This window comes from Centrocercus urophasianus, unplaced genomic scaffold, assembly GCF_019232065.1.
Source record: "Centrocercus urophasianus isolate 14NV4802_14NV808 unplaced genomic scaffold, USGS_Curo_1.0 seq_17, whole genome shotgun sequence".
Taxonomy (NCBI): domain Eukaryota; kingdom Metazoa; phylum Chordata; class Aves; order Galliformes; family Phasianidae; genus Centrocercus; species Centrocercus urophasianus.
In genome coordinates this window covers 11,567,266-11,590,293 of record NW_024884722.1, presented here as the reverse complement: position 1 = coordinate 11,590,293, position 23,028 = coordinate 11,567,266, and the positions used below count along the sequence as shown (strand labels likewise).

The 23,028-nt window shown below is 42.5% G+C and overlaps 1 protein-coding gene across 1 annotated transcript in view; it reads right to left on the bottom strand.

Annotated features, from left to right (window-relative positions):
* Positions 1-625: 625 nt before the first annotated feature.
* Positions 626-23,028, bottom strand: part of SH3PXD2A (SH3 and PX domains 2A) — a 226,031-nt gene continuing 203,628 nt past the window's right edge. The window contains exons 10-14 of the mRNA XM_042818810.1: positions 13,071-13,188; positions 7,257-7,588; positions 6,350-6,399; positions 4,504-4,623; positions 626-4,372 (exon numbers count right to left, since the gene is read on the bottom strand). Of these exons, the coding sequence (XP_042674744.1) occupies positions 2,480-4,372; positions 4,504-4,623; positions 6,350-6,399; positions 7,257-7,588; positions 13,071-13,188 (2,513 nt within the window). The 3' untranslated portion in view covers positions 626-2,479. The remainder of the gene's footprint in view (positions 4,373-4,503; positions 4,624-6,349; positions 6,400-7,256; positions 7,589-13,070; positions 13,189-23,028) is intronic.

Genomic DNA, 23,028 nt, shown 5'->3' with positions numbered 1-23,028 from the left:
TTATTGTTAAAGTGCATTAATTCAAAATAATGAACCACTTCCGCATCATTATTGTTAAAATAAATCATAACATTAATACAAGTCACTAAGTCACTACTATTAGTACTGCAATCTAGCAGATAACTCTATGTATTGCTCTATTTAATACTGTCCAGCAGAAGAATATAATACTTCTATTGTAATCTCACAACATCTCCAACAGCCTTTTACAGCTGCGACCATATTAGTACAACTAAAAATGGGGAGAAGTATGAGACTGGGCCACAATGCCTCAGATACACATCCAGTAAGATGAAGCTAACTGGATACATACATATATATTATATAGTAAGATGTAAGGTACAAAGAGGGTCCTGCACACTGATACAAGCTGTTGTGCAGATACACCTCCTTCTCCTGCCACCACAACTGAAAGGGATCCCAAACACCCACCCCTCCCTGCCTGGATTCTGAGAGCCCCTCAAAACACAGCACTGCTTGTAGCCTGTTGTGGCACTTCGATGTTATTTCGGCCACCTAAAGGATATCAGACAGGTTAGCTGTAGGCAACTCTCTCAATATTACCATAGCAATTAAAAGCCCCACCCTCCCCCCCCCCCCAAAAAAAAAGTTAAGAATAAAGACAAGAACAACGTATAAATTGTATAATTTTTTTTTGGCAGAGAAACATCCCCCGTAACACACAATACTGTTGTGCTATTTTACTCAGACCCTCGAACCCAGCTATTTTTAAGTCTTTGTAACCTTTACCTTCCAAGCCAAATCGTATGAAGCTCTGGTGGAAAAAAAGGGCATGGATCATCTTGTGTAAACCAGTAGTGAAATAGTTTGCCTCTTCCCTCTTAAAACAGACACAAGACTACCTACTATTTAAAAGAATTAGATTTTGATTTAGAGTGATTAACAGAACCATTTTAAAAATAAAAAAAAAATAAGCAAGGCTTTCTCAAGTACAGTAGGGATTTGGCCAATGATGTTTACAGTACAAGAGTTGGCTACCTCAAGAATAACTTCATATTCCAAAGCCTTCTGCAGTGGATGCCTCTTCTATTTCACACAACGCCATCTTCATCAGGTGCCACATTTCAAAGCATGAGTTAAAAAAAAACAAACAGAAATGGAACTAGAAGAGGCAGCTTCCTGGTTAATGTGTTTTAGACTTAATTGCTTTGATATTAAATCCCTGAGCCTGAAAAGCCCAGGCACACTTTCCAGTACAAATGTACTTCTTGGATTCAAGTGGGAACAGAAACACATATTTGGCTCCTACTTCAGTTTTAAGTCTCTTTTGGTAAACCAAGACTAAAAAAAAAAAAAACAAAAAAACAAAACAACCCAGAATGCACAGAAAAGAAACAAAACATGGAAAAACAATTCCCCAAAAATATACAAATTAAAGATGTGCAGACCGAGTTTGATGGCTTTTTTTCCCCCTCGTTGTAAACACTGATGTTGCAGAAGGTTACAGCTATTTCTAACTAATACCTCTATGGGCCCTGCTAGCAGACAGTATGCTTGGATTTGGACCAGACTGCTAGAAAAGCAGAAGCAACGCATTTGACAGCCACATCTTCAGTGTCTTAAGGGACTTTTGTACATTTTGATTTTATGACAAGTTTTGAGAAACCCAGTTCTGTAAAGAGACTCAACCAGGATCTCCTGGCAGAAGTCAGGCACAGAACTAAATAGGGAGCTTACAAAGTAATAAACGTGCTTAAGCATGGGGTTTGTAGGTTTGTTTTTACAAGCACCAGTAGGCATTGCTGCCCCAGAACACCTGATATCAACTCAAAGAAGGAGACAGAAAGAAAGGAAACAAGGAGCCCTCCAACCAACACCACCTGATCGCCATTCCGGGTGAATTAGCAGAAAGAACACACAGATGAAGTCAGAGACCAAATCTCTCCACGATGAAAAGGCTCCAACTCTGGACCAAACAACTGTTGAGAAGAAGACAAAAAAAAAAAAAAAAAAAAAAAAAAAGCTTCTCCAAAGGATTTGAGTCCCTTTGTGTTTCAGAAAATTCCATTTGCTTCTCACTGCAAGTTGTAGAAATGCATCTGAAACTCTTGGGTATTCCACATACGGACAAGAACGAGGAGAAAAGGGAGCCAAGATTGTAAAAGAGTTTGGCACAGAACTCCCCAAGTTGAGATGCATGTGTATTTCTCTCATGAAAGGCACACACTTGGTTTCCTATCAATAACGGGAAAGATGGGATGTCATACCCTGTTACACATATAAGATTATTAACAACTTCACAAAAAGGCAGTTGACTGCTGCATCTTCATAGTTGCTTACAACATGTTAACCCCACAAACCTCTCCAGAACATGGCAGATTTGTCCTCAGCATAGACTCCTTTGTCCCTTTGTACAAACTGGGGCACATGGGAAAGGTCTTTGTGTATAGCAGTTATTTTTTTCCACATGTACACAGCAGGAACAGTATAAATTAGGGAGGTTGAAGATATTGCAATACTAGTTCTTTTTCTCCAAATAATTTGAGGGCACCCAGCCCTTGAATGGCTTCACACCATTCATGATCTGGCAGTACCACCAGCCATTTGGGTTCCTTTCAAGGACCTCCATGCAGACACCTTCTTGAAATCCTGCAGTCTCCTCATCCCCTTCATAGTCTGCAATCGAAACATAGATGTCCTTGAGGTTGTTATGGATGAACTGGGATTTTTCAATGGGCTTTGGCCTGACAGTAGACACGGGGATCCCATTCCTCTGGCTGGGGAGGTTGGAGGTGGGCTCTGAACCCTCGGAGCCCGACCTCTCAGGCTGCTTTCCCTTTGCATCACCTGGCTGTGACCGTGCATTACTGAAGGAGGAATTGCGACGCACATTTCTAAGATGGTCTGTGGCTGTTAAAGACTCATTTCTGCGCAAGGAACACGACAAGTTGTTATCCTTAGGTGGTGGGGAGACAAACACCGACTGAGGCCGGACAGCAAGCTGCCTCACACCATTCCGCATTTTTACAGGTCCTGATGTTTTTGAAAATCCACCTGGAGGTTTGCTTGGGATGGGTGGTGTTGCACGTTTGCTCTGGTTGATGGTGTTCAAAGCCTGAACCCTCTTCTCTATCTTCTCTAAGCTGTTTGATTTATTTTCATTTTTCCTGTTCCTGGTGAATGAGGCATCGGTCTCCACTGATGTGGTTTCTTGCTGGTTATCAGGGAGAGCCAAGTAATGGGAAGGAGCCCAGCCTTCCATATCTCCATATTTCAGGTACCACCACCCACTGGCTTGCTTTTCAAGCACTTCCACTTCCACTCCTGCTGGGAAGCAAATTTCAGAATCCTGTACCTTCTGGTATGAGTCAGTGGTCACATAGAAACACCTGGAATCATTTTCCTGCTCAGTTTTGGCTGGATGGCTAGAACAGAAAATGCCACGGGAAGGAACTGTAATGAGGTCAGCTGAGCCCCTCCTCACATGGTCATCGTGGTTTTCAGAAGCTGTGTGTGGTGGGCTTTCAGACTCTTCACTTCTCGAACCTTTAAGTCCACCTCTGAGTTGCCCAGTTGGCCTCAGCTGACGCCTTAAAGTGCTGATATCCATCTTTTCTTGACTCTGAGAATCTGCCTTGTTCAGGAATGGTTTGGGCCTAACAATTGGTTTTGCTCTAATTGAAGGACTCTGCCCAGGCTCTTTCTTCATGCCTGTTCTTGGCACGCTACGTAAGCCAACATCTGAAGCTGATCTTGGTTTTGTCTCCTCACTCCTAGAATAGTGACATTTTCCAATCTCGGGCTGGATGTCTTTTTCCATCTTGGGCTTCATGAACGATGATTTAGGAGAGAGAGAACATGGCGAGTTCCTTCGAATCAAAGAAAGAGAAGAGCTTTTCTGAGAATCAGAGTCTCCACTAGATTCCTTATTGGACAAAGAATCTTCCACATAACGCCTGAACCCCTCATTCTCATAAATGGTCTCTTCTTCATTAGCAACATCCTCTGAAGACTCTCCTACTTTGAACTTTGCTTTCTGAAGTGATGACACAGGAGAGGGCTTGAGGGGCTGAAACAGTCGTTTCTCAGGAGTGCCCTCTTCACGATGACTTTCATTTACTTCACACTCTGAATCAAAGCCAAAGGCAGGCACATCATACTCAGGTTCTTCATATTTCACCTTGTGGGGAGAGTCCTGGGTATTCTCTGAAGAAACCATTCCAGTCGTTCCTTCTTCAGAGTCTTTAGGTTTACTGGGTGGTGCTGGGGGAGGAACTTTCGGGCGGGTTAAAGTACTTGTTCTTCTATTTAAATTTGGCTTCTTCCTCTTGTCAATGTAAGATGCTGGAGCCCATCCTTCCTTCTCTCCAATCTGCACATACCACCAGCCACCAGAATTCTTTTCTATAACCTATGAGACGATAAGGAACACATTACTTAGACAAAAATCTCTATGAATTACTTTTCGCTCCTTGCATTTCAATCCTGTCCCCTACAACAGCCAAGCATTATTTTTCCACTGTTTGCACTGTTAAGGCTCACCTCTGCCTTTTGTCCACCGCGAAAGCTTATCCCATCAGAGATACACGACTGGAACTCTGCAATGGTGTAGTATTCCACTTCCACAGAGGGTGGCTCTGGTGGTTTGGGCAACTGAAAACCCTATGGCAAACAGGAAGTTTCGTTCAGTTAAACCATAGAAACAGCAGGCTGAACAGCAGTATGAACGAGAAATTGCCTTCTCAGACATTCTATTCACTGAACTCTTTCTTCTTCCTGTGCAACTTCCTAAAGAGATGGGATGCAAGAGAGAAGGCTTTCTAAATATGCACTGTCAATGACATTTTTGCTAGCTACTGCGAGTGTGATAATCTTTACCTGAACAGTAAAACATTTTACTGATGGGGCATAAACTGTGAGCTGCCATACCAGTCACAGCCACCCCATTTACTCTGGGGCTTTGTCCAGTAACACTCCATTCTGGATGACTTGTCACAACTGCAGAAAAATGCATTGCAACATGCCTATGATAGATTCTGCCTATTGCCAAATATACTACTATAAAAATGTAATGTAATTACTGCTTTTAATACGCTGCTGGATTGTAATTCTTCAATGACATGACCAAATGGATATCTTCAACAAGAAAGGAGAGCTTTGCTCAGCTTAAGTGATAAAAGAAGGGGAAGAACGTCACTATAGAACAAAAAGATTCCTGTTTCTCTCCATAACAGTCCCAAAACAATACCAACATCCAAATGTCAACAAAACCCACATTTACATTTTACAATGGCTCCATGAGAAAAAAGGCACTGATATTTATGGCTATTACAATAGCATATCAGACTTCTCTAAAAGCTATATGCTTTTACATTAAGCTATCACATTTTAGAGGGTATATTCACCTGATTGCTTGAGAGGCATCTCAAGTAACACAAACTGACCAAAAAAAGCTGTAGCAAAGATTGAATACTATGCATTGTCTGTCTATAAAGAAGTTATTACTGTGACTTCTGTGCGATAGATTACTTCAGATGTGAACTACCCAGATGATGGTCCAAATGTCATAAATTGTTTCAAAATTCCACACTCCCAGCTTTGAAAAAAAAGGATCAAAGAAGGTCTTACTCCTGCAGCACGCACCCTTCCATAAGATCCCAAGTCATTTTAAACATATACGACAGTGAAGCTTAGCCACCTCAGAGATGGGAGCAATGGAAGGAGGGAAGACACTCCCAGGTGTTACGACAAGTCATCTATCATTTCAGGTCAAAAGACAGAGTCCTTGAAAAAAATATTCAGAAGAACTTTAAAACTTCTAAGTCAGCCAAACTGGCTTTAATGCACATTCACAGGACACAGTGGATTTACAACGTTCTCCCTACTTAAAACTTTTATTCTCCTGTGAAAATACTCATACCACCAATTCTTCATATGGTTGAAGGGTTGGTATGAAACTGCTGGGTCAGATCAGTTAGAGTTCTGCATACTCATTTGTGAAGGCTTCTGATATCTAACTCCCAATAACTGTCTCACGTCCAACACGACTTTCTCCTCCTCAAAATACCTTTTCAGTAGGAATGAAAGTGACTATTTTCTAGGTTCAGACATAACATAGCATCAAAATATTCTGATATGGGACTGCAAATTAAGAACAGTTCAACATTTTCAAAAATTTTCAAGATGTTGCCCTAACTAAAGAAAACAAATCTCCCAATTAACATTAGGGTATCTATGTCTGTTCAACAATAAAATGAACAGTCATGAAAATAAAGGATGTCTCTGATATGCCCCACTGCACCACACTTAGTACAATTGTAGGAAGCCTAATGAAGTACCCACACTCCTCCTACCCCACTGCTACTATATATTGTAAAACAATACAAACCAGACTGGATTCTCTTCGTGGGGGTGGCCTTGTTCTTAAATTTGGAGAACCTAAGCAGGAAAGATGAGGGGAAATTTTCTTTAACTTGTTAGATACTGCTAAACACATTCTTCAGCAGCTCTCCTCTGTTACAATTACTAGAAATCAATATTTGAAATATTTAAGCAACCTCTGTGAAACAAGGCAGGAAGCAGGAAGAGGATATATTAGAAATACTAAGGCAACTTTGCTATTCATCTCAGCTAGGCTAGCAAATTTAAAAGGAAATCACTGCCAGAAAGTAGTGGATTGTATTTTCTGCTGGAACTGACCAGGCCATTGGAGACAAGCCAGCAAAGAACTGGCCTAATATCTAGCTTTCCCCCCAGCAGTAAAAATAATCCACTCTATTAGTAACATTTATATTATCCTTTCTCAAAGTATCTTACCATTCCCTGCCCAGATGAGTGTTAGCATCTGCATTTTGCCGATGAAGCAGTACAAACATTATAGCAACTTGATCCCAGGAAAAAAGCAAAACAAATGCAAGATAAGATGTACATGATCTCCTTGATTTGAACGCACCATTACATCATCTGCATTACCACAGCTGAGGGGCAGCACATTTTATGGTGCATAGAAGAGGGAAAAAAACCTTTTCCTGAAATAAAATGTTAAGTCTCCACACAGAGGCTAAAATAAACAAGCATTAGCCAGTCTTTATATAAAGTCAAATTTTATCACTATTAAAAAATGACCGTAACTTGGAGTTCCTGCAAATCTACAGACAAGTGCAAAGATCTACACAGCAGGCTCAGCTCTAAGGGCAGCATATGCTGGACCTAAGCTGACCTTAAGTAACACCAGTCCTGAAAGATAGAAAACAATTCATTGCAAATTGGAAATCTTCACTACTTTAATGACTTACTTATCTGAGCTCTTTGTGGCGCTATCCTTGCTATGGCTGGAGATCCCTGGGCCAGTTTGGAAGCCTGCTTGTCCGGTGTCATCATGGCATTACCATTAGAGTCATTGCAAAGAATAGGCAAACTGATTTCCTTCTTGGTGATATGTGTTTCTGAGGTCTCATTTTCTGCTTGAGTTTCCTTGTCAGTGGATTTCTTGTTCAGCAGGTTGCTGATCTCCATGATGTTTCCAATGATTTCCACTGGCCCAGTTAAGTTCTTTTTTCTAGATGGAAGATCATCTTTAGCCTTCTTCAGATATGAAGCTGGGGCCCAGCCCTCTTTTCCAAGATACCTGCAGGCGCAAAAGGAAATATCAACACATTGAACACAGCTTTCTCAATGCAGTTCAGGTGCAACAACAAAGGCAAAATTAATGGATAATGGCATAAAACAAAACTTGGAGACCACAAAAGCTGATCTGAGTACTGAATTTATTACCTATTGACATCTCAAAGTCAGTTCAGCTAGTAGCAAACTGCAGACTACAGTCAAAAGTCACTTATCATAAAGTCTCTCTGAGTAAGGAACATAGTTACTCACAAGACCAAGAGCTTGAACACTTTTGTTTTATGCCCCATCTAGACAGTACTAAAAAAAATTCAGTATTCTTCCGTACAGCAAAAAAATGCAAGCTAGTGAGTAAAAGATTTTAACCCTTCCAAGCAGCAACTCAAAATAGAAAAGAGTTAAAATAAGAATGAAATTCATCCACACACAGAGCCCCTGCATGCGCTCTATAAAAGGTACTTGTGCAATCCTATCTCCTTGTAATTATAATAATGAATACTTCCCCTCCTCTCATAACTCCCAGTCTTGTCTGATCAGCTTTTTTATTTTTATGGAGAATACGGGATTGTTGAACCACTGTAGCTTCCTCCATCACTGCATGGTCAAGAAAAAAATGTGACTAGAAAAAAATACAACCAGCTTTGATGGAGACTCATTTTCTTAAACAAGCTAGGGGCTATTTGAAGAAATAAACTGGGAAATCTGAAAAGACACTTGAATCCAGTACGAGTTCCTGGAGCATCAGACTCAGCTGCTCATGCTACACTTCAAACTGAAGTCATTCTTCCACAACTGGGCTTTTGGGAAGATGGTTTTTCTAACTCCTGCCATTCCTAACACCTCAGCAGGGATTTCAGATTACAATCAGACTCCAGGGAGGACTATGTGGATGAACTCTGCTTTCCCTAATGAAACCTTAACTTGCTACAGAGTGAGTCACTGAAGCCCTTCTCTCTTTAATCTCTCACGATACCCAAGGCAGGTGCTTGAACTGTAAGTGGGAAAGCAGGCCTCATTAAATTCCTGGTGCTCAGGAAATCTGCAGGAAATACAAAGGTTAAAACAGTAGGACTCTAAGGCTCTTCAGCGAAAGTAGAAATTCAGACCGCAAAGGAGGAAGCTGGGTGGGGAAATATCATAAAATTAGTTTTCAATTAGATTCATAACTGTTATGGAAAGCAAGGATTCTGTGGTTCACTGTGAGATTAATGCACCAGGGCACATCCTGGGCTCATCCATCACATTTGGACACTCAAGAAGGGCACCAAGACTTTATGGATGAAACAGGAACACATACTGTACGTTGTCTTCCTTAGACTTTTTGTTAGTATCCTGCTGTACAAAACAATTTCTGTACTTACAGCAACAAGTACAAGGGTCTCTGTGTTCAAAAGCTTGCTTTTTCCTCCCCTCTCATCTATATCAACAAGGACACAAAACAGAGATGCTTCTGTTTCCTACAGCAGCTTCTCTCTGTCATGCATGAAGGCAAAGATAAGGATCTTCCCTGTTCAGAGCTCAGCTATGAGTTTTTCCAAGGATTCTGGTATCAAAGAAAAACATCCCAAGAGCTTTGAGCTTTGTTTGCAGCAAGGAGACTAATAAAAAGTAATGAAGTGATAATGACTTGATTTGGCTTCTAACAGATATGCAACAACAAGCTACTGATATTGCATCAGGATATGACTTCGATCTACACAATTCTGTCCTCTTTGAGGATTTTCAGACAAACCACAAACTGAGCTGAAAGAGAAAAAAAAAAAAAGACTTCCATATGTTCCAATGCAACACATGCCTCCCGTTATGAGGAGGCATCTCAGTACCATTTTTAAGTCTTGAAGACTTTTCGCTCCATCTGCTTTTGCAGTAGATGGTCCTTCTGCAGAGCTACAGATCAGTGCATTAGGTAAGTTTGTTGTTGTTTTTGGAAGGACAGAGAACTTTACATAATTTGGAAATGTCAAGATTTTAGCTTGAAGAGAAAGTTAGGCTGGCCAGTGCACTGAGAACTGCAGCGAACACTGCAAAGGTTATTTTAACAGAGCTTGATTGTGCAAAATCAGCAAGAAAAAATATTCTACATCCATCTTAGTTTGTGGGTGACTTAATATGCTTAAGATCAGAGAAGCAGCAACAGGCAGGTTCTGTGCTGGCTCGTTAGTTCTCCTGCCAACTGTGTGTGGCTGTTTGGATCAGCCCATATAATCCCACTGCTTCAGACCTCTGATCTCACACAGTTTCTCCCAATGAATAGAAGCAGCAATAGCTGGACAGTTCATAACTCTGGGCAACGTACCCTCCCGGCAGAGGCTGTTGCTAGCTGCTCCTTCCTATGAGTCAGTAAATTCAATCTGAAGTTAATGCTGAGCAGTAGCTGCCAGCAACTGCCAGCTTATTTCTGCATGTCCACAAATAAAATGATGCTTATGTAAGATGTCAAATAGGCTTACACCTTAGTTCTTGAACAACATGGTAATCTCAAACCGCTTTTGCAAACATCAGCTCAAAGACTACTCTCACCTACAAAACAGGGAGATCAACAACTAATGGCAAATGCCAACCAGCTTCAGAAAAGTCTTGAACCAGTAACAGCCTTCACTTCACGTCCAAGAGCTGAATCACAAACATCCTTCCTTCTTTTATAATCACAACCCACTGGAAATACCTCAAACCCCAGCCTAGGTCCCTCCCAGCTCTAGGGCAGCTACTTACCACCCCAAGTGCACCTCATTCACTTGGGCTCAGGCTCAGAACAAATAACAAAACTGAAGCAGCAGACTGATAGCAAATTCTTTGCTTAGTGTGTTGTGATCTGAATGCTAACAGGCACCATGAGAGTACCTCCAGGAGAGGGTTATGATGGAAAGCAAGATTTAAACAATGGGTGCTAATGTCATCAGGAAGTGCACAGATCCACTGAACTCAGTGGAGCAGTACAAAGGATCCATGTCAGAGCATTTGTTTCATTTCTCACATTTGAAACAATTTTTTTTAAAGACATAACATACAAAAGTAAAGGAAAACATCAATATTGTCTCTAGCTTCTATAGCAAAGAAATGGGAGGGTTATAGAATGAGGTGCTCTGATTTGGTTCCCCATGATTCCAAAACTCTCCGTTTATATTACGTGAAGGAAAAAATGGATTCAAACCATAGGAATGTTTTAAAAAAAAATAAAATAAAATAAAGGCAGAAATGCCTGTGTGAGTCTGAGAGTCACATCTGCTTTCCAGCTCCAGAGCACTGGAACTACTCCAGAGGGAAGCAAACTGGGGGAGGAAAAAAAAAAAGAAGAAAAAAGGAAAAAAAAAAAAGAAAAAAAGAAGGACAGGAAATGAGGATCAGCACATGGCAAGGAATTTGGGGAAATTACATATTTAAGGTGGAACATGCTAATGTCTTTAAGGTGGATTCCATTTGCAAGCTGCTGGGTTTGTTTGTATTTCTGGACATTTATGCGGGGCTCTGATATCCAGCTCAGCAAACAACAAAGCAGCAGGATTCAGCTGCAACCTCTTCCCATCTTCCTGCATGCTCACTGCAGAAGAGAGAGTTGCAGCCTGTAAGGCACTCAGTGCTCAGAATGCAGAATTGTTGAGGATGAGGAACCTTTTTTCTGAGTGGTCCCAAACAGTATCATGGGGGTTTAAGCCTAATAAATAGCACAAGAAGTTCAAGATGGTTTGGGCTGCAAAGAAGCAGCTTGCCAGGGACGGATCACTGCATCAACATTTCTCAAAGTGTTGCTAGTGGAAAAATAAGTTTCTAAGAGCTGAATAAACCTCCAGGCAGAGAGCAGAGTAGTGCGCTACAGCAGCAGAGGACGAATGGCATCAAAGCACCCAATGCACTCCTACGGGGAAGAGCTAATCCACCTTTCAACAAAGCAGAGGCTGCTCAACCCAAAATGTCTCTTTAAGAAGAAAAGCTATGGACGTGCTGCATTCCCAGCCTATCATGGAGAGGGTGTGGAACCCAGTGGCCTTCAAGTGGATGAATGTGAAGGAGCCACTTCAGCAAGCATCACTGTATGCCAGATTGCACTTCTGCTGTAGAGCCTGACAAGCACACACTTGTGCTTTAGTTCCTAAAAAACCATGTGCCTAGTTGAAAGGACAGTGCAAGGGAAAAGAAAGAAAGGGATTTCTATTTATTGTAGAGCTGTTGGCATGGCAAGGGGAAACTATGGTAGTAATGCAGATGCATTTCAAAGAACACTAAAATAAACTGGAGGTATCTTGCATTGCTTCTTCCCTCACAAAGTCTACATGCTGTTGGCTCCTCTAGCTGCAACTTTGGATTCCACTCCTGAGAATGATTAAAGGAGAAAAAAATGTGACCTGACCAAACCCAGGCATTCTGAGTGCCTCCTATCTAGAGTACCTCCCTGACTCCACTGCTATCTTTATTAGCCTCTTCCCTCTATGGGAGCATTAGATGGAAGAGAAAAATCTATTTTCTAACTACAGGACATCAAGAAAAACAACAACACTGCTTTGGTCAGCAATTTCATAGCCCTCATTCATCGCTATTGAATCAAGCAGAACTCAAACAAAAGGAAGTTACAACTTGAAGAGGGAAAAGGGAAAAATCATTACATGCTGAACAGAAAGATGGCTCCAGGAGATGTGCTGCATTGCCTGAGAGACAAACTGGCATTTAAGGTATCTGTTGTATCACTTCTTGTTTAAAAGGACCTGAGATGTCACAATACCACCAGATTCATACACCTGAACAATGCATTTGTTATGAAGAGGCAGAATCCTACATGCTGTGTAAGCCTAGATGGAGAAAGTTTTCAAAGCACCGACACCTTATATCCCTATCTTAGACACACTTAACATACATTTAACAACATTTTTCCAGAAAAATCTCCTTTTAAAGTGCTTAAGCCTCTATGACTGTTATTTCAAATACATAGTTAGATACGTGATGATAACTTCACCTGCCCTTGGAACACATTCCTGAAGGCCCAGTCTGGATAAGCAGAAGTCAGGCGAATTACCTGAAGCGTCAGTTAATTTTATGAAGAGCAATAGCCAGAAAATTGATCTTTTGTCCCTGAAAACAGCACTGTCTACCCCAAACAGCTCAGCAGACCACAATCAGCCTTTCAGCATTGCTATAAATGATTTAAACATACTGCAGAAAAACTTACACTGGAAATATTAAAATCACACGCAACAGGACTTGTCAGGACTGTCATAACTCAGATATGGGCTTTTAACTTGAAGGAAGGAAAAAATTTCCACAGGTTAAGGAATTTCCCCACTAGAATAATCTACAGCTTTTGCACACACTGTAGTATTTCGTTAATCAACATCACATTGTCTTTGCCTTTTCTTTACGTTTCTTCAAGATGCAGTATGGATAATCTGGGTTTGCTTGCCCAGCTACAGAATTAGTTAAGTGCTAACGTTAAGTAAACAATCAGAAAAGTTCATTGCCACAGGCCCTGTGGAACCGTGGCAGCACAGCTTCTTTACCTGATGTACCACCATCCTTCCAGGTTCTTTTGGATGACCTCCACGGTGACCCCTTTTTCGAACCCAATCTCATCCTTCCCCTGGCTGGCGTACGGCTGAATAGTGACATATTTCTCCTCTGGTGAAGGGAGAAAAGGCAACATCAGTTAGGATCAGAATTAGTCCAGCTGTTTTTCTGTTCTGCTTGCTTTTAAACTGTTATGCAGTGATTACGTGGAGCCATTGCAAAAGGCGGAGCCCAGCTCAGGGGCCCACTGATTATTTATGCTGACGACATGATAGATAATCAGCCCCTTACCACTACCCTGCTGCTGATAATCACAAAGCATTTCCATGCCAATAATGACACAAAGTCCCGTGAGAGCTTCCCTCTCCCCTCCCCATGTTCCTCGAGTGGGTAAGAGAGAGGATTTGTAGCTGGACTTCACTCCCATACTGTAACTTGACAGAATCAACCCAGCTGCCAAATCAGCAGAGCGTCACTGCGGAAGCTCCAGCCAGTTGGCTCTTTTGAACACGTACATGGCTGCACGAAGCATTGTGTTACTGAAACCTGAGCCCCAGGTCCACAGAGAGACTGATGCTCCCCAGCACGGAGGGGTTGGCCCATCACGCTGCTCTCTCTGCACCTCCAGAGCAGTGTGAAGTGGCAGGAATGAGCTTGAACCAGCATTTAAAGAAGTGACCTATGAATAGAAGGGTTTTGTGTTTAATAGGAGACCATAAAGCATCTTGAGATTGTGGGTTGTGAAGTGTTTGCAAGCACACTTTTGCTAGACCTCACTCCAGAGAAGTACACAAGGGGCAGTGGTAAAGAAGAAGAAAGCCAAGACATACTTCAAAAGTATAACCTAGATTTCAAGTATGGTCTTTGAGCCAAACACTCTACTCATCTCCAGCAGCTATTACCTTTCCAGGCTGGGCAGAGGTGAGCAGATGTGCTGAGCCCAAGCCAAAGAGCAGAGCAAACACCCATCATCTCAGCATCTTCGCCCACCCACAAGGAGTGATCTCCTGCAGTATCTCCATCATGCTCTCGGTCAATCTTCACAGAATCACAGAATGGCCAGCGTTGGAAGGGACCTCAAAGATCATGAATCTCCAACCCCCCTGCCACATGCAGGGCCACCAAACTCCCCTTTTAATACTAGACCAGGCTGCCCAGGGCCCCATCCAACCTACCCTTTAACACCTCCAGGGACGGGGCATCCACAACCTCTCTGGGCAGCCTGTTCCAGCACCTCACCACTCTCATAGTAAAGAACTTCCCCCTGACATCCAACCTAAATCTTCCCTCCCTCAACTTAAAACCATTTCCCCATGTCCCACTGTTATCTATCCTTTCAAAGAGTTGATTCCCCTCCTGTTTGTAGGCTCCCTTTAGGTACTGAAAGGCTGCAATCTTCTCCTCTGTTAGCTTAAAGTACAGCTGGCATTGAAAACAATTACCAAACTCCTCCACTGAACTCAAGCTACAGTGCATTTAACAGTATGAGTTTCTGTGGCTACATCAGAGCGGGGAAGGCCATCACGGAGGTACACAATCCAACAGCCTTTCCAGCACTTTCTGCTGGCAATCACAACAAGGCACGGCCAGGAGCAAACGGGGGGGGGGGGTGTCTGTGCACAGGCAGGAAATTAAATGAATCCAGAGTTCCTGATCACTGCAGAACAAGGGAGCTATGAGAAGGTTGAAAGAATTTTTAGAGAAAGAGAAGCAGACCCAACCATCTGTTGGGTTTTGTGGTTCAACTACATCTTGGTGCTGGGTGAAGTATAGAAAATTAAAAGAAAAATCCTTACTCAGACAGAGTAAGAAACATCTGAGAAGTGGGGAAAAAAGTTGGCAGGCTGTCCGATGGCAGAAAATTCAGTAAAATGACATCTGAAATCAACTCCTTTCAATGGAATGCATTGGATGCTAATTCTGACAGAGTAAAACCTGTGAAAACCTTTGCTTCCAAAAAGAAAATATTCTCTCCTACTCCCTGTTAATGCAATTACTTTATTACTGCTAAGGAATTGCAGTTTGTGATCAGCATCAAGATACAGCATCTTCCCCACAGACGTACTCTGCTATAAGATGATAAGTCTGATGAGTACTGAAGCAGCTAATGAAACCTGGCTTCAAAGTCTCGGGAGAGTTTTCCTTCTATGTGCTCCTGCTCTGCACGGTAAAGGCAGACTTGTTCTTAATCTATTTAAAATGATTGCTGCTGGTGGAGTTTTGCATCCAGTTTCATCACCCGCAAAACCCCAAGTGCTACAGTGAACTCTGGAAAATCTCTGGACAGAGGAGAGGGCCAAGAGGAAATTCAGGTACAGAGCTGCAACACACTCCAGAGAAACACTACACTTCCAGAGACATTTCTAGGACAGCTACAAAGAGCTGTCATGTGCTTGCTTAGTACTGGAAGAAGGCTCTGCTTGGTCTCCCCCACACCGAAGCTGCTCTGTAACAGAGGCTGTTGAAGCTCCCCCTTGCCACTACAGCTACAGCAGGAGTCTCTCTGTTTCCCTTACTTTCTTCCTCATGTGCACCTGCTGTAGCTAAAGCCAGCAATTCAGCCAGTTCCAGCTCCTCTTGCCAGGCAAAGCAGTCCTACTGTCTCCAGGGATGCAACTTCCCTCCTTCTACAGAGGACAGGGGAAGTCATGGCTCAGGCATTCACACCTGCAACAGAGCATTCCAAACTCCTGCTCCAGCATGGTCTCTTGTGGCTGAGGAATGGCCACAATGTTCACCCACCAACTCCAGCAGCAGCATGTCTGAGTCTGAAAATGCAAGTGAAATCAAAATTCGCGGACAGGGTCCTTTGCAAACCAGGATGCAATTACCCTCTGAACATTAGATCTCTTCCTACCCTACTGAAAACACTGTTTCAAGTCTATACAGGTTGCTCCAAAAGGAATGCCTCCTATTTATTTCCATACCAAGGAGAAGCCACATCCTCCCATTGGCACAGCTGCAGCCTTTCCTATCTTCACACTATTACTTAGGTTTAATGGGGAGAGACTGCTCCTAAGTAGCACTCTGCCTCCAGTACTGTCGTTACTGTGTGGCCTACTGCTCTCATCTTGCTTCCTGGCATCACACTCAATACTGCCTGTCAGTGGCTCCAAATGACCAGAGACACTGGACAACCCCTGAAATAAACAAGGAATTGCTAGGGCGGGTGTAATCCCATCCAGGGGGCCATAACACTAGGATGCACAGGTGAGACTGGTGGGTCTTTCTGAGCTGCCACAGTCTGTCTTATTCTGTCCAGGAGCACCTTCATTCTTAGATCTGTTAACTCCTCTTCGAGAGGAGAGGCTTCAGGAGATTCCTCCCTGCAGGGAGGGAAGGGGAAATTAAAAAGAGACTGAATGGAAGTGGAAGGCTGAGAGAGAAGTTCTCTCATGAAGCAAGACAATCATAGCTCTGAGGGTAAAAATCCACTCAGAAAAGAGGGCCCAATAACGTTTGTCTTTCACAGTTCTATTTTTAAGCTTACAGATCAAAAACAGGAAGGCACCATTAAAATTTCCCCTTGCAAAGTGCTTTCAAAGCAAAAATTATGGTCGTTTCCAAGATTACACACGTTTGGTTTCTGTCAGTGGTGCAGAGGATACCACAAACATACATGAGGTTTGTAACTTAAACAGTACTCTGAAGACACGGGTCCCCTTGCAACCCAAGTGTAATTCTGGTTTGCTTCTCAGAGACTGTCTCCAGGCAGAGGATGTTACGCATAAACCAATATTTGCTGGAGGGAGCAGTGGAGCTTTCAATAGCTGTGTCACTTAAGAGGATTGATGCAGCATTCAACATATCAGATTACTATTCACAAGTCTTTAAGAGAAGATATCTGACACTTTATGATTGATATGTAAAGTTACTGGAAAGACTTAACATAGATGAATGGCTTCATGAGAGAATCAGCAGAGCAGCAGCCAGTGGAAAGACACTGCTCTGAATTACACTGGCAATTCTGAGATATACTGCTTTTGTTCAGATACTATGACAGGCAACAGTACAGAATACACGTCAGTGAACCATCCCAGACCCACCAATAAAGTTACGTGCCGTAGATCTGCAAAGAATTCACAAGTGTTTAATCCTGATTCATCAAGTTTTGACTTAACAATTACCAGTCAAAAAAAAAAAAAAAAAAAAAAAAAAGCAAGAATATAACTCGTATTCCCCAGTTGCAGCTTCCATTACATCAACTTCACTGTTGAGGTCAAGTGGGCAGAATTAGCTCTACTGCGTGATACAAAACACATACACCAGCTACAGGGCTGCATTCTGGAAATAAAGAGATGAGAGTCTGACTCCTTTTCAGGATCAGTTGAAAACGGCACGCAGACACTTCTGATCTGAGTACGCGACAGTCAGAGATCTGTCAATAGTTCAGACAACTTCCCTTATATTTCTATATTTCTAGCTTGCAGGTCAAACATATCTTTTCCAGCTCAACTGAAGGAGATACCTCTACTGGAAAATTAGCTACCCTTGTAGATCTAAGCATGGCACTCATGAGGAAGCAATGCCTTCTTGTCAGAGAGATACGATACGAGCCTGTCACATCATGCATTATTCAATTGCAACCCACTTAGCTTGGAAGGCAAGGATTATCACATGCCATTCCCTCCTCCTGGACACTGACACATTTAAAACGTGCACAACAAGAATTTCTGCCCTGTTTGGACTACCAGACCCACACCACCCACCTGGAGCATTCCCAGAGTCTCTGGCAGTCCAGTGCTGAGTCCACTTGTTACTATAAAACCTGACATCCCCATCGGCCTTTCTCCTCCTTCCTTTTCTTCTCCTCAGAGGCAGGCTTCTATTTTACTCTGTTTTTTCCTTAAGTCGCCTCAGGAAAGGCAGTAGAGCTTGGAAGCAACATTTATATAAGCTGAGAGCTGAGGCCTTTCCTATACACAAATGACAGGCTGGTGATGGTGCAGCTTCTCCTAGCTTTGAGATCAGAGTCCTGTTTGAGACTGCTGAAAGCAACGTGGAAGTAACTCACATCAAACAATCCAAAAAGCAAGTTGGGACAATTTAACAGTGCCTGTGCATCTTTTTCTACTGATTTTCAGATGCAGTTTAATAAAGAGCAACTTTTTGCATTAAAAGTACTTATAACATTGCTTTTAAATCATGCTATGATTCAGGAGGACTTCATGCCAGATGATACTTATTCTTGTGTAACAGCAGACCAAGGCAACAATGCTTCACAGTGTTTTTTTTGTCTAGAACTAGAGCCTCTCATTAAAGATCCAGCAGATGCATTCACTCCATCACCCTCCCTTTAACCAGCAAACACCCAAACAGGTTCCCTTTTGTTTCATCTGCTGTATTTTTGTCTATACGAGAAAATGAAATCTGAAAGAAATTTTAGACATTGGATATGGCATTTTCCATACCAGGTGCCCCATTAAGACAGAGGAAAAACCTCAGAACAGCTAAGATGAAGCTACATCAGTTCCTGAAGAAACTATTTAATTATCAGAAAGAGCAAGGCACTGAACTTGACAGCCTAAAAGGTTTCTTCCAATCCCATCTGTCAAACGCAGACTTCAGATTTTACACGTGTGCTCACACACACACACTAGAGTTATGAGGTGTCTTGAGAAAGGAACTTGGTCCCTCCTCTGGTTGTCTGGATTTATACTTACTCAGGTCAAGGAAAGCAGACCTCTGGTTTTACTGCTAGAGCTGTAACATAGAACTTCAGTAGCAGTTTCCAAATCTTCCTTATTCAACCTTCCCAATTCCCTTGGCACTGGTTATTTCAGATTCTTTCTAGTCTATCACCAAGGTAACAGCTCCTTTTCCCAACACCTTCAAAATCTTCTATCACTGCTGCTCCCCTCAGCTAGATCTCGGACCCTTCCGCCTCTTTTGCACAGCCACCTCCTCTCTTTTGCTACCTTCCCAGCACACTGCTCTTGTCCAGAATCACTCTGCTTCTTCAACCACTTTCTATCAGGTGTGGCATCCAATTGAATTGCCCCACCTTGCATTTTTAAGCCTTAGGGGTACCATCTTGCTTTAATATCCTACTACACGTAACTGTTTCACTCCCTTTCCATTTCCCACTCCTCCAAATCCTTTCATCTTTCTGTGCTCGGCTCCATGCCTTTCCCATGATGCCTCATCAACCTGAACAGGCTCCCTCCTCTATGGTATCAAATAACCCCAAACCTCTCAAATCCTTACTAAAATAAGCTTCACCTACCCCAGCTTCCTGCTTTGCCAAACAAGCTTAGTTTTAGCCCTTCTCTAAAAGCTTTTAAAAATACCAAATAAGTATCACTTTCCACTGTGAAAAACCTTTTGGTTGTAATAAGATGCATGCCAAATTGCCACTTGCCCAGGCTCCTTTGATGCATGAGCTTTCATTCTCTTTGTTTAGGCTGTAAAGTATTTGGGACTGGAACCTTGCATTTATGGCAGTGAAAATACCACGCACATTTCCAGCCCTGCATAATCAGTCTCAACTCTCCCAGGCAAATGGCCAGCGCTCAGTCATTTCTGTGTCCAAGTTCTGAATGCCCTGCAATGCACACCCCTCCTTCACCTAGATTTCAGAAGTTTGCTCTCTCCTCTCTCCATAAACAAGCGTGCAAGCTATCCACAGCACTTCAGGAGCCAAGTAAGGGAGCAATTTCCTTTGCTCAGCTGGTGCCTGGACATGCCCCCAACTTTCTGTGACCCCAGGCTGGTTGGAAATGTTAGGGGGAGGATAGAGGGGAGCTGGGCTAGAAATTAGCCAATTAACGATTTCTCAGCAAAATGCAACAGCCCCAACCCTACATCTTCCAAACCACAGAAGAATTTTCTTTCAAAATACTTTCCCCTCAGTCAGCAGTCTGCTCGCCCTCCCCCCTTTGTCAGACCTGCTTCTGGAAAAAGTCTCCCTGCTCCAGAGAGAGACGCGGCGACTCAACACCGGCTGTGCTTTCCTTGTCTAAATATTCTGCAGAGAAAAGAACTAGCCACAGCTATCAAATGTGACCATCTGCAGACAGGAGCTCTTCAGCTTTTGTCTCTCTCCCATTCCTTCCTGTCCCCTCTTTTTTTTTTTTTTTTTTTCCTTTAAATAGCAGAAACATCATGCCAACACACACACACACACACACACACACACACACACACACAAAAGAATAATGACATTTCTTCTAAACAGTTCTGTATTACACATGCTTGACATTCAACCAGCAAGAAGTAATAAACATTTACTACTTTGCTTGGAGTACAAGGGTGGGAGGAGGTAGGAGAAAAAGGAAGAAACTAAACTACATCTAGTGCTCTGTGCCAATTTGATTTAGCACTTGAAAGTGGCAGTCAGGCTGCCACAGCTGGCAAATAGGCTGCAGAAAGATGCACTTGGGCAAGAAGATGGCTTCAAGCCTCAAGAGCAATTTGGTGGCTTCCGAGCTGCCTCCCCTCTGCTCCATCACTCCCAACAAGTTGGGCAAGCACTAGGAAGACGTATAGTTTTCAAGCAAGAACTTTAACTCTTCCATTCAATAGCCTATTTCTTGTGCTAGCAGCTACTCTTACATAATAGGTTCATTTGACAGAAATACAGTCTGTGTGTTGCTACACTGTTGGCACAAATAAATGTAAAGTACCCCCCTGCACTGTACCAGCTCCAATGAGAATGCTGGGCACAAACCCAGAGAAGCAGTAACTTACAGCAAATATCTGGCATATAAAACAGCATGTAAACCCCCATTTTTCCCAATCAAACTCTAATAGCACAAATGACTTCTTGTGAAATAAGCTCATAAACAATCCCAAGCTCTCGTCTAGGCGAATTTCCAGGTAAATGCATCTGTAGAAACAGCATTTCACCTGGTGCAAGAGAATGTGAACTCTGCACCTTGTGGGTCCAACAAGGGTCAGTCTGAAGAAAACTACAAATGTTCAAGCTTCTCCTCACAATCAGCATTTGTATTAGGCTGGGTCTCAAAAAACTACAGGCCAACATTTAGAAAATATACCATATCTAGAAACATTCAACTTTTTTTTTTTTTAATAAAAAAAAAAAAAAAGCTCTGCAACTACACAAGAAACATAAACCAACATAATCTCTTAGATCTGGGCACACCACAGACGGTTTTAAAGAGAAAACTTCAGTAACAAATGTCATCTGTTTCTCTTTGTAAAAACAGACTACAGCTGTTCTCTTTGCAGATTTTTTTCCAGCTTTATAAAAGGAGCACTACTACGATATTCAATAATTTGTCTTTCATCTTTCTTTGCAGACCCAGCAACATTACTCCCAGATATCTGAGACTTGGGGTTGCTCAGCCTCTTTAAAGGTCTTTGGAAAAAGACGAAGTAAGCCTCAAGTTGCCTCCAAAGTCCTGGCCTTCAGATCCATCTTCAGTTATGGCTTAAGCAGTTTGATCTCAAAACTAGACAGTAAAACAGTTTCTATTTATGCCTGAGTACCACTAATGAATGGAAGCATCCTTTTAGCTTGCCTTGAACTCCGGTGAACTCTCAGAGCTAACCGCTCAAAAAGCTGGGACCATCTCAAGCAGAATATCGCTGGGTGGGAAGAATTTCAGCCAAAAAGTTTAATTGAATTTATTTCCAAGAAAGAGGCCAAGTGGGGGAGGGGAAGCTGTTTTCCCTGCATTAAGCAGTTTTGGCAGCCTCATATTTGTGCAGCCTCATGTTCTTCTGTGCTTTGGAGCACGAGCTCGAAGGCTAGCAGCAGCATATGCACAGTTCACGTATTCTGTCATTTCTGTGCAAACCCACCCAAATTTGGCCTTGTTAGAAGCCTTTTGGGCTGGAATGGGAGGGAAAGAAGCAAAAAACAAGTCTCTACTGACCTCATGTAAACCGTGATCTGTTAGAGAGCAGTGGGCTGGACACCCAAAACGACTCATACTTCTCCAAATGCAGTTTGGAACGGATGAATGCTTGAACAGGCTGCTGCTATACCAGATGCATCCTACCTCCAGTGTGTCCCCAGGTTCTCAGAGCACTATCTTTACTTCCCATCAACCTGTTCCTGTAAGAACTTCCTCATCTCACATCTCAAATAACACCATACACCTTAGGTTTAGCAAATGTGGCCAGTTTTGGCTGAAATGCATCGGAGGGAACTCATACAAGCAGATCCTCCTTGGAAGATGTTCAGTCCTTGAGATGCTGCCATGATCTAGCTTGAGATAAGGCACACTGTCCAAGACAATTTTAAACCCAGCACTGTTTGGGCCTAAAAGGGAAGAAATTTTTACAGAGCAAGACAAAGGCTGGGGTAGAAGAGACTGTGTGGTGAGGAAGACTGCCAGGGAAGACAGCATGACACCAGCCAGAGGGTAGGGCTGGAAAAGATGTATGCACAGACGATGAGTAGAAGAGGAAAAAGAGGGGAATGCAACTTAGATCCTTGAGTATTACCAGCACAGTATGCTACAGGACTGGCCGTGCAGCCTTAACATTTTTTGAGTTTTGTTTCAGTACAGTATGAATAGGAAAGAAAACACATATTTATATATATGTATTCATATATATATATATATATATATATATATAAACTGGTAAACAGAGCGCTTAGAAAACCGATTCCCCAAAGTTCTCCTAGTTAAAGTGTTGGGAAGCATCTGGCAGAGTTTGCTATGAAAAAATAAGTAGCTCCCAAATTCTTTGGGTACAGAAGCTGTTTCTCCCCCCTATATGCCAGCATGTGTGCTTACCGTTGTTTGTTTTTTGACACCTTTGGTGTGTACCTGGTGCCTAAGGCAGGATCTTGCCTTATGAAGACAGTATTGGTTAATGCAGGGTGAAGCTACCCTAGGGAAAGATAACCCCTCCTGTTATTGTGGTTCCCTCAAAGACACTTTGAAGCACAGGTTAAAAAAAGTCACTGAAGTTATTTGTTGCTTGGAATCTTCATGGGTCTGCACACAGGACTACCACCAAAACCAGGAGAAGGTA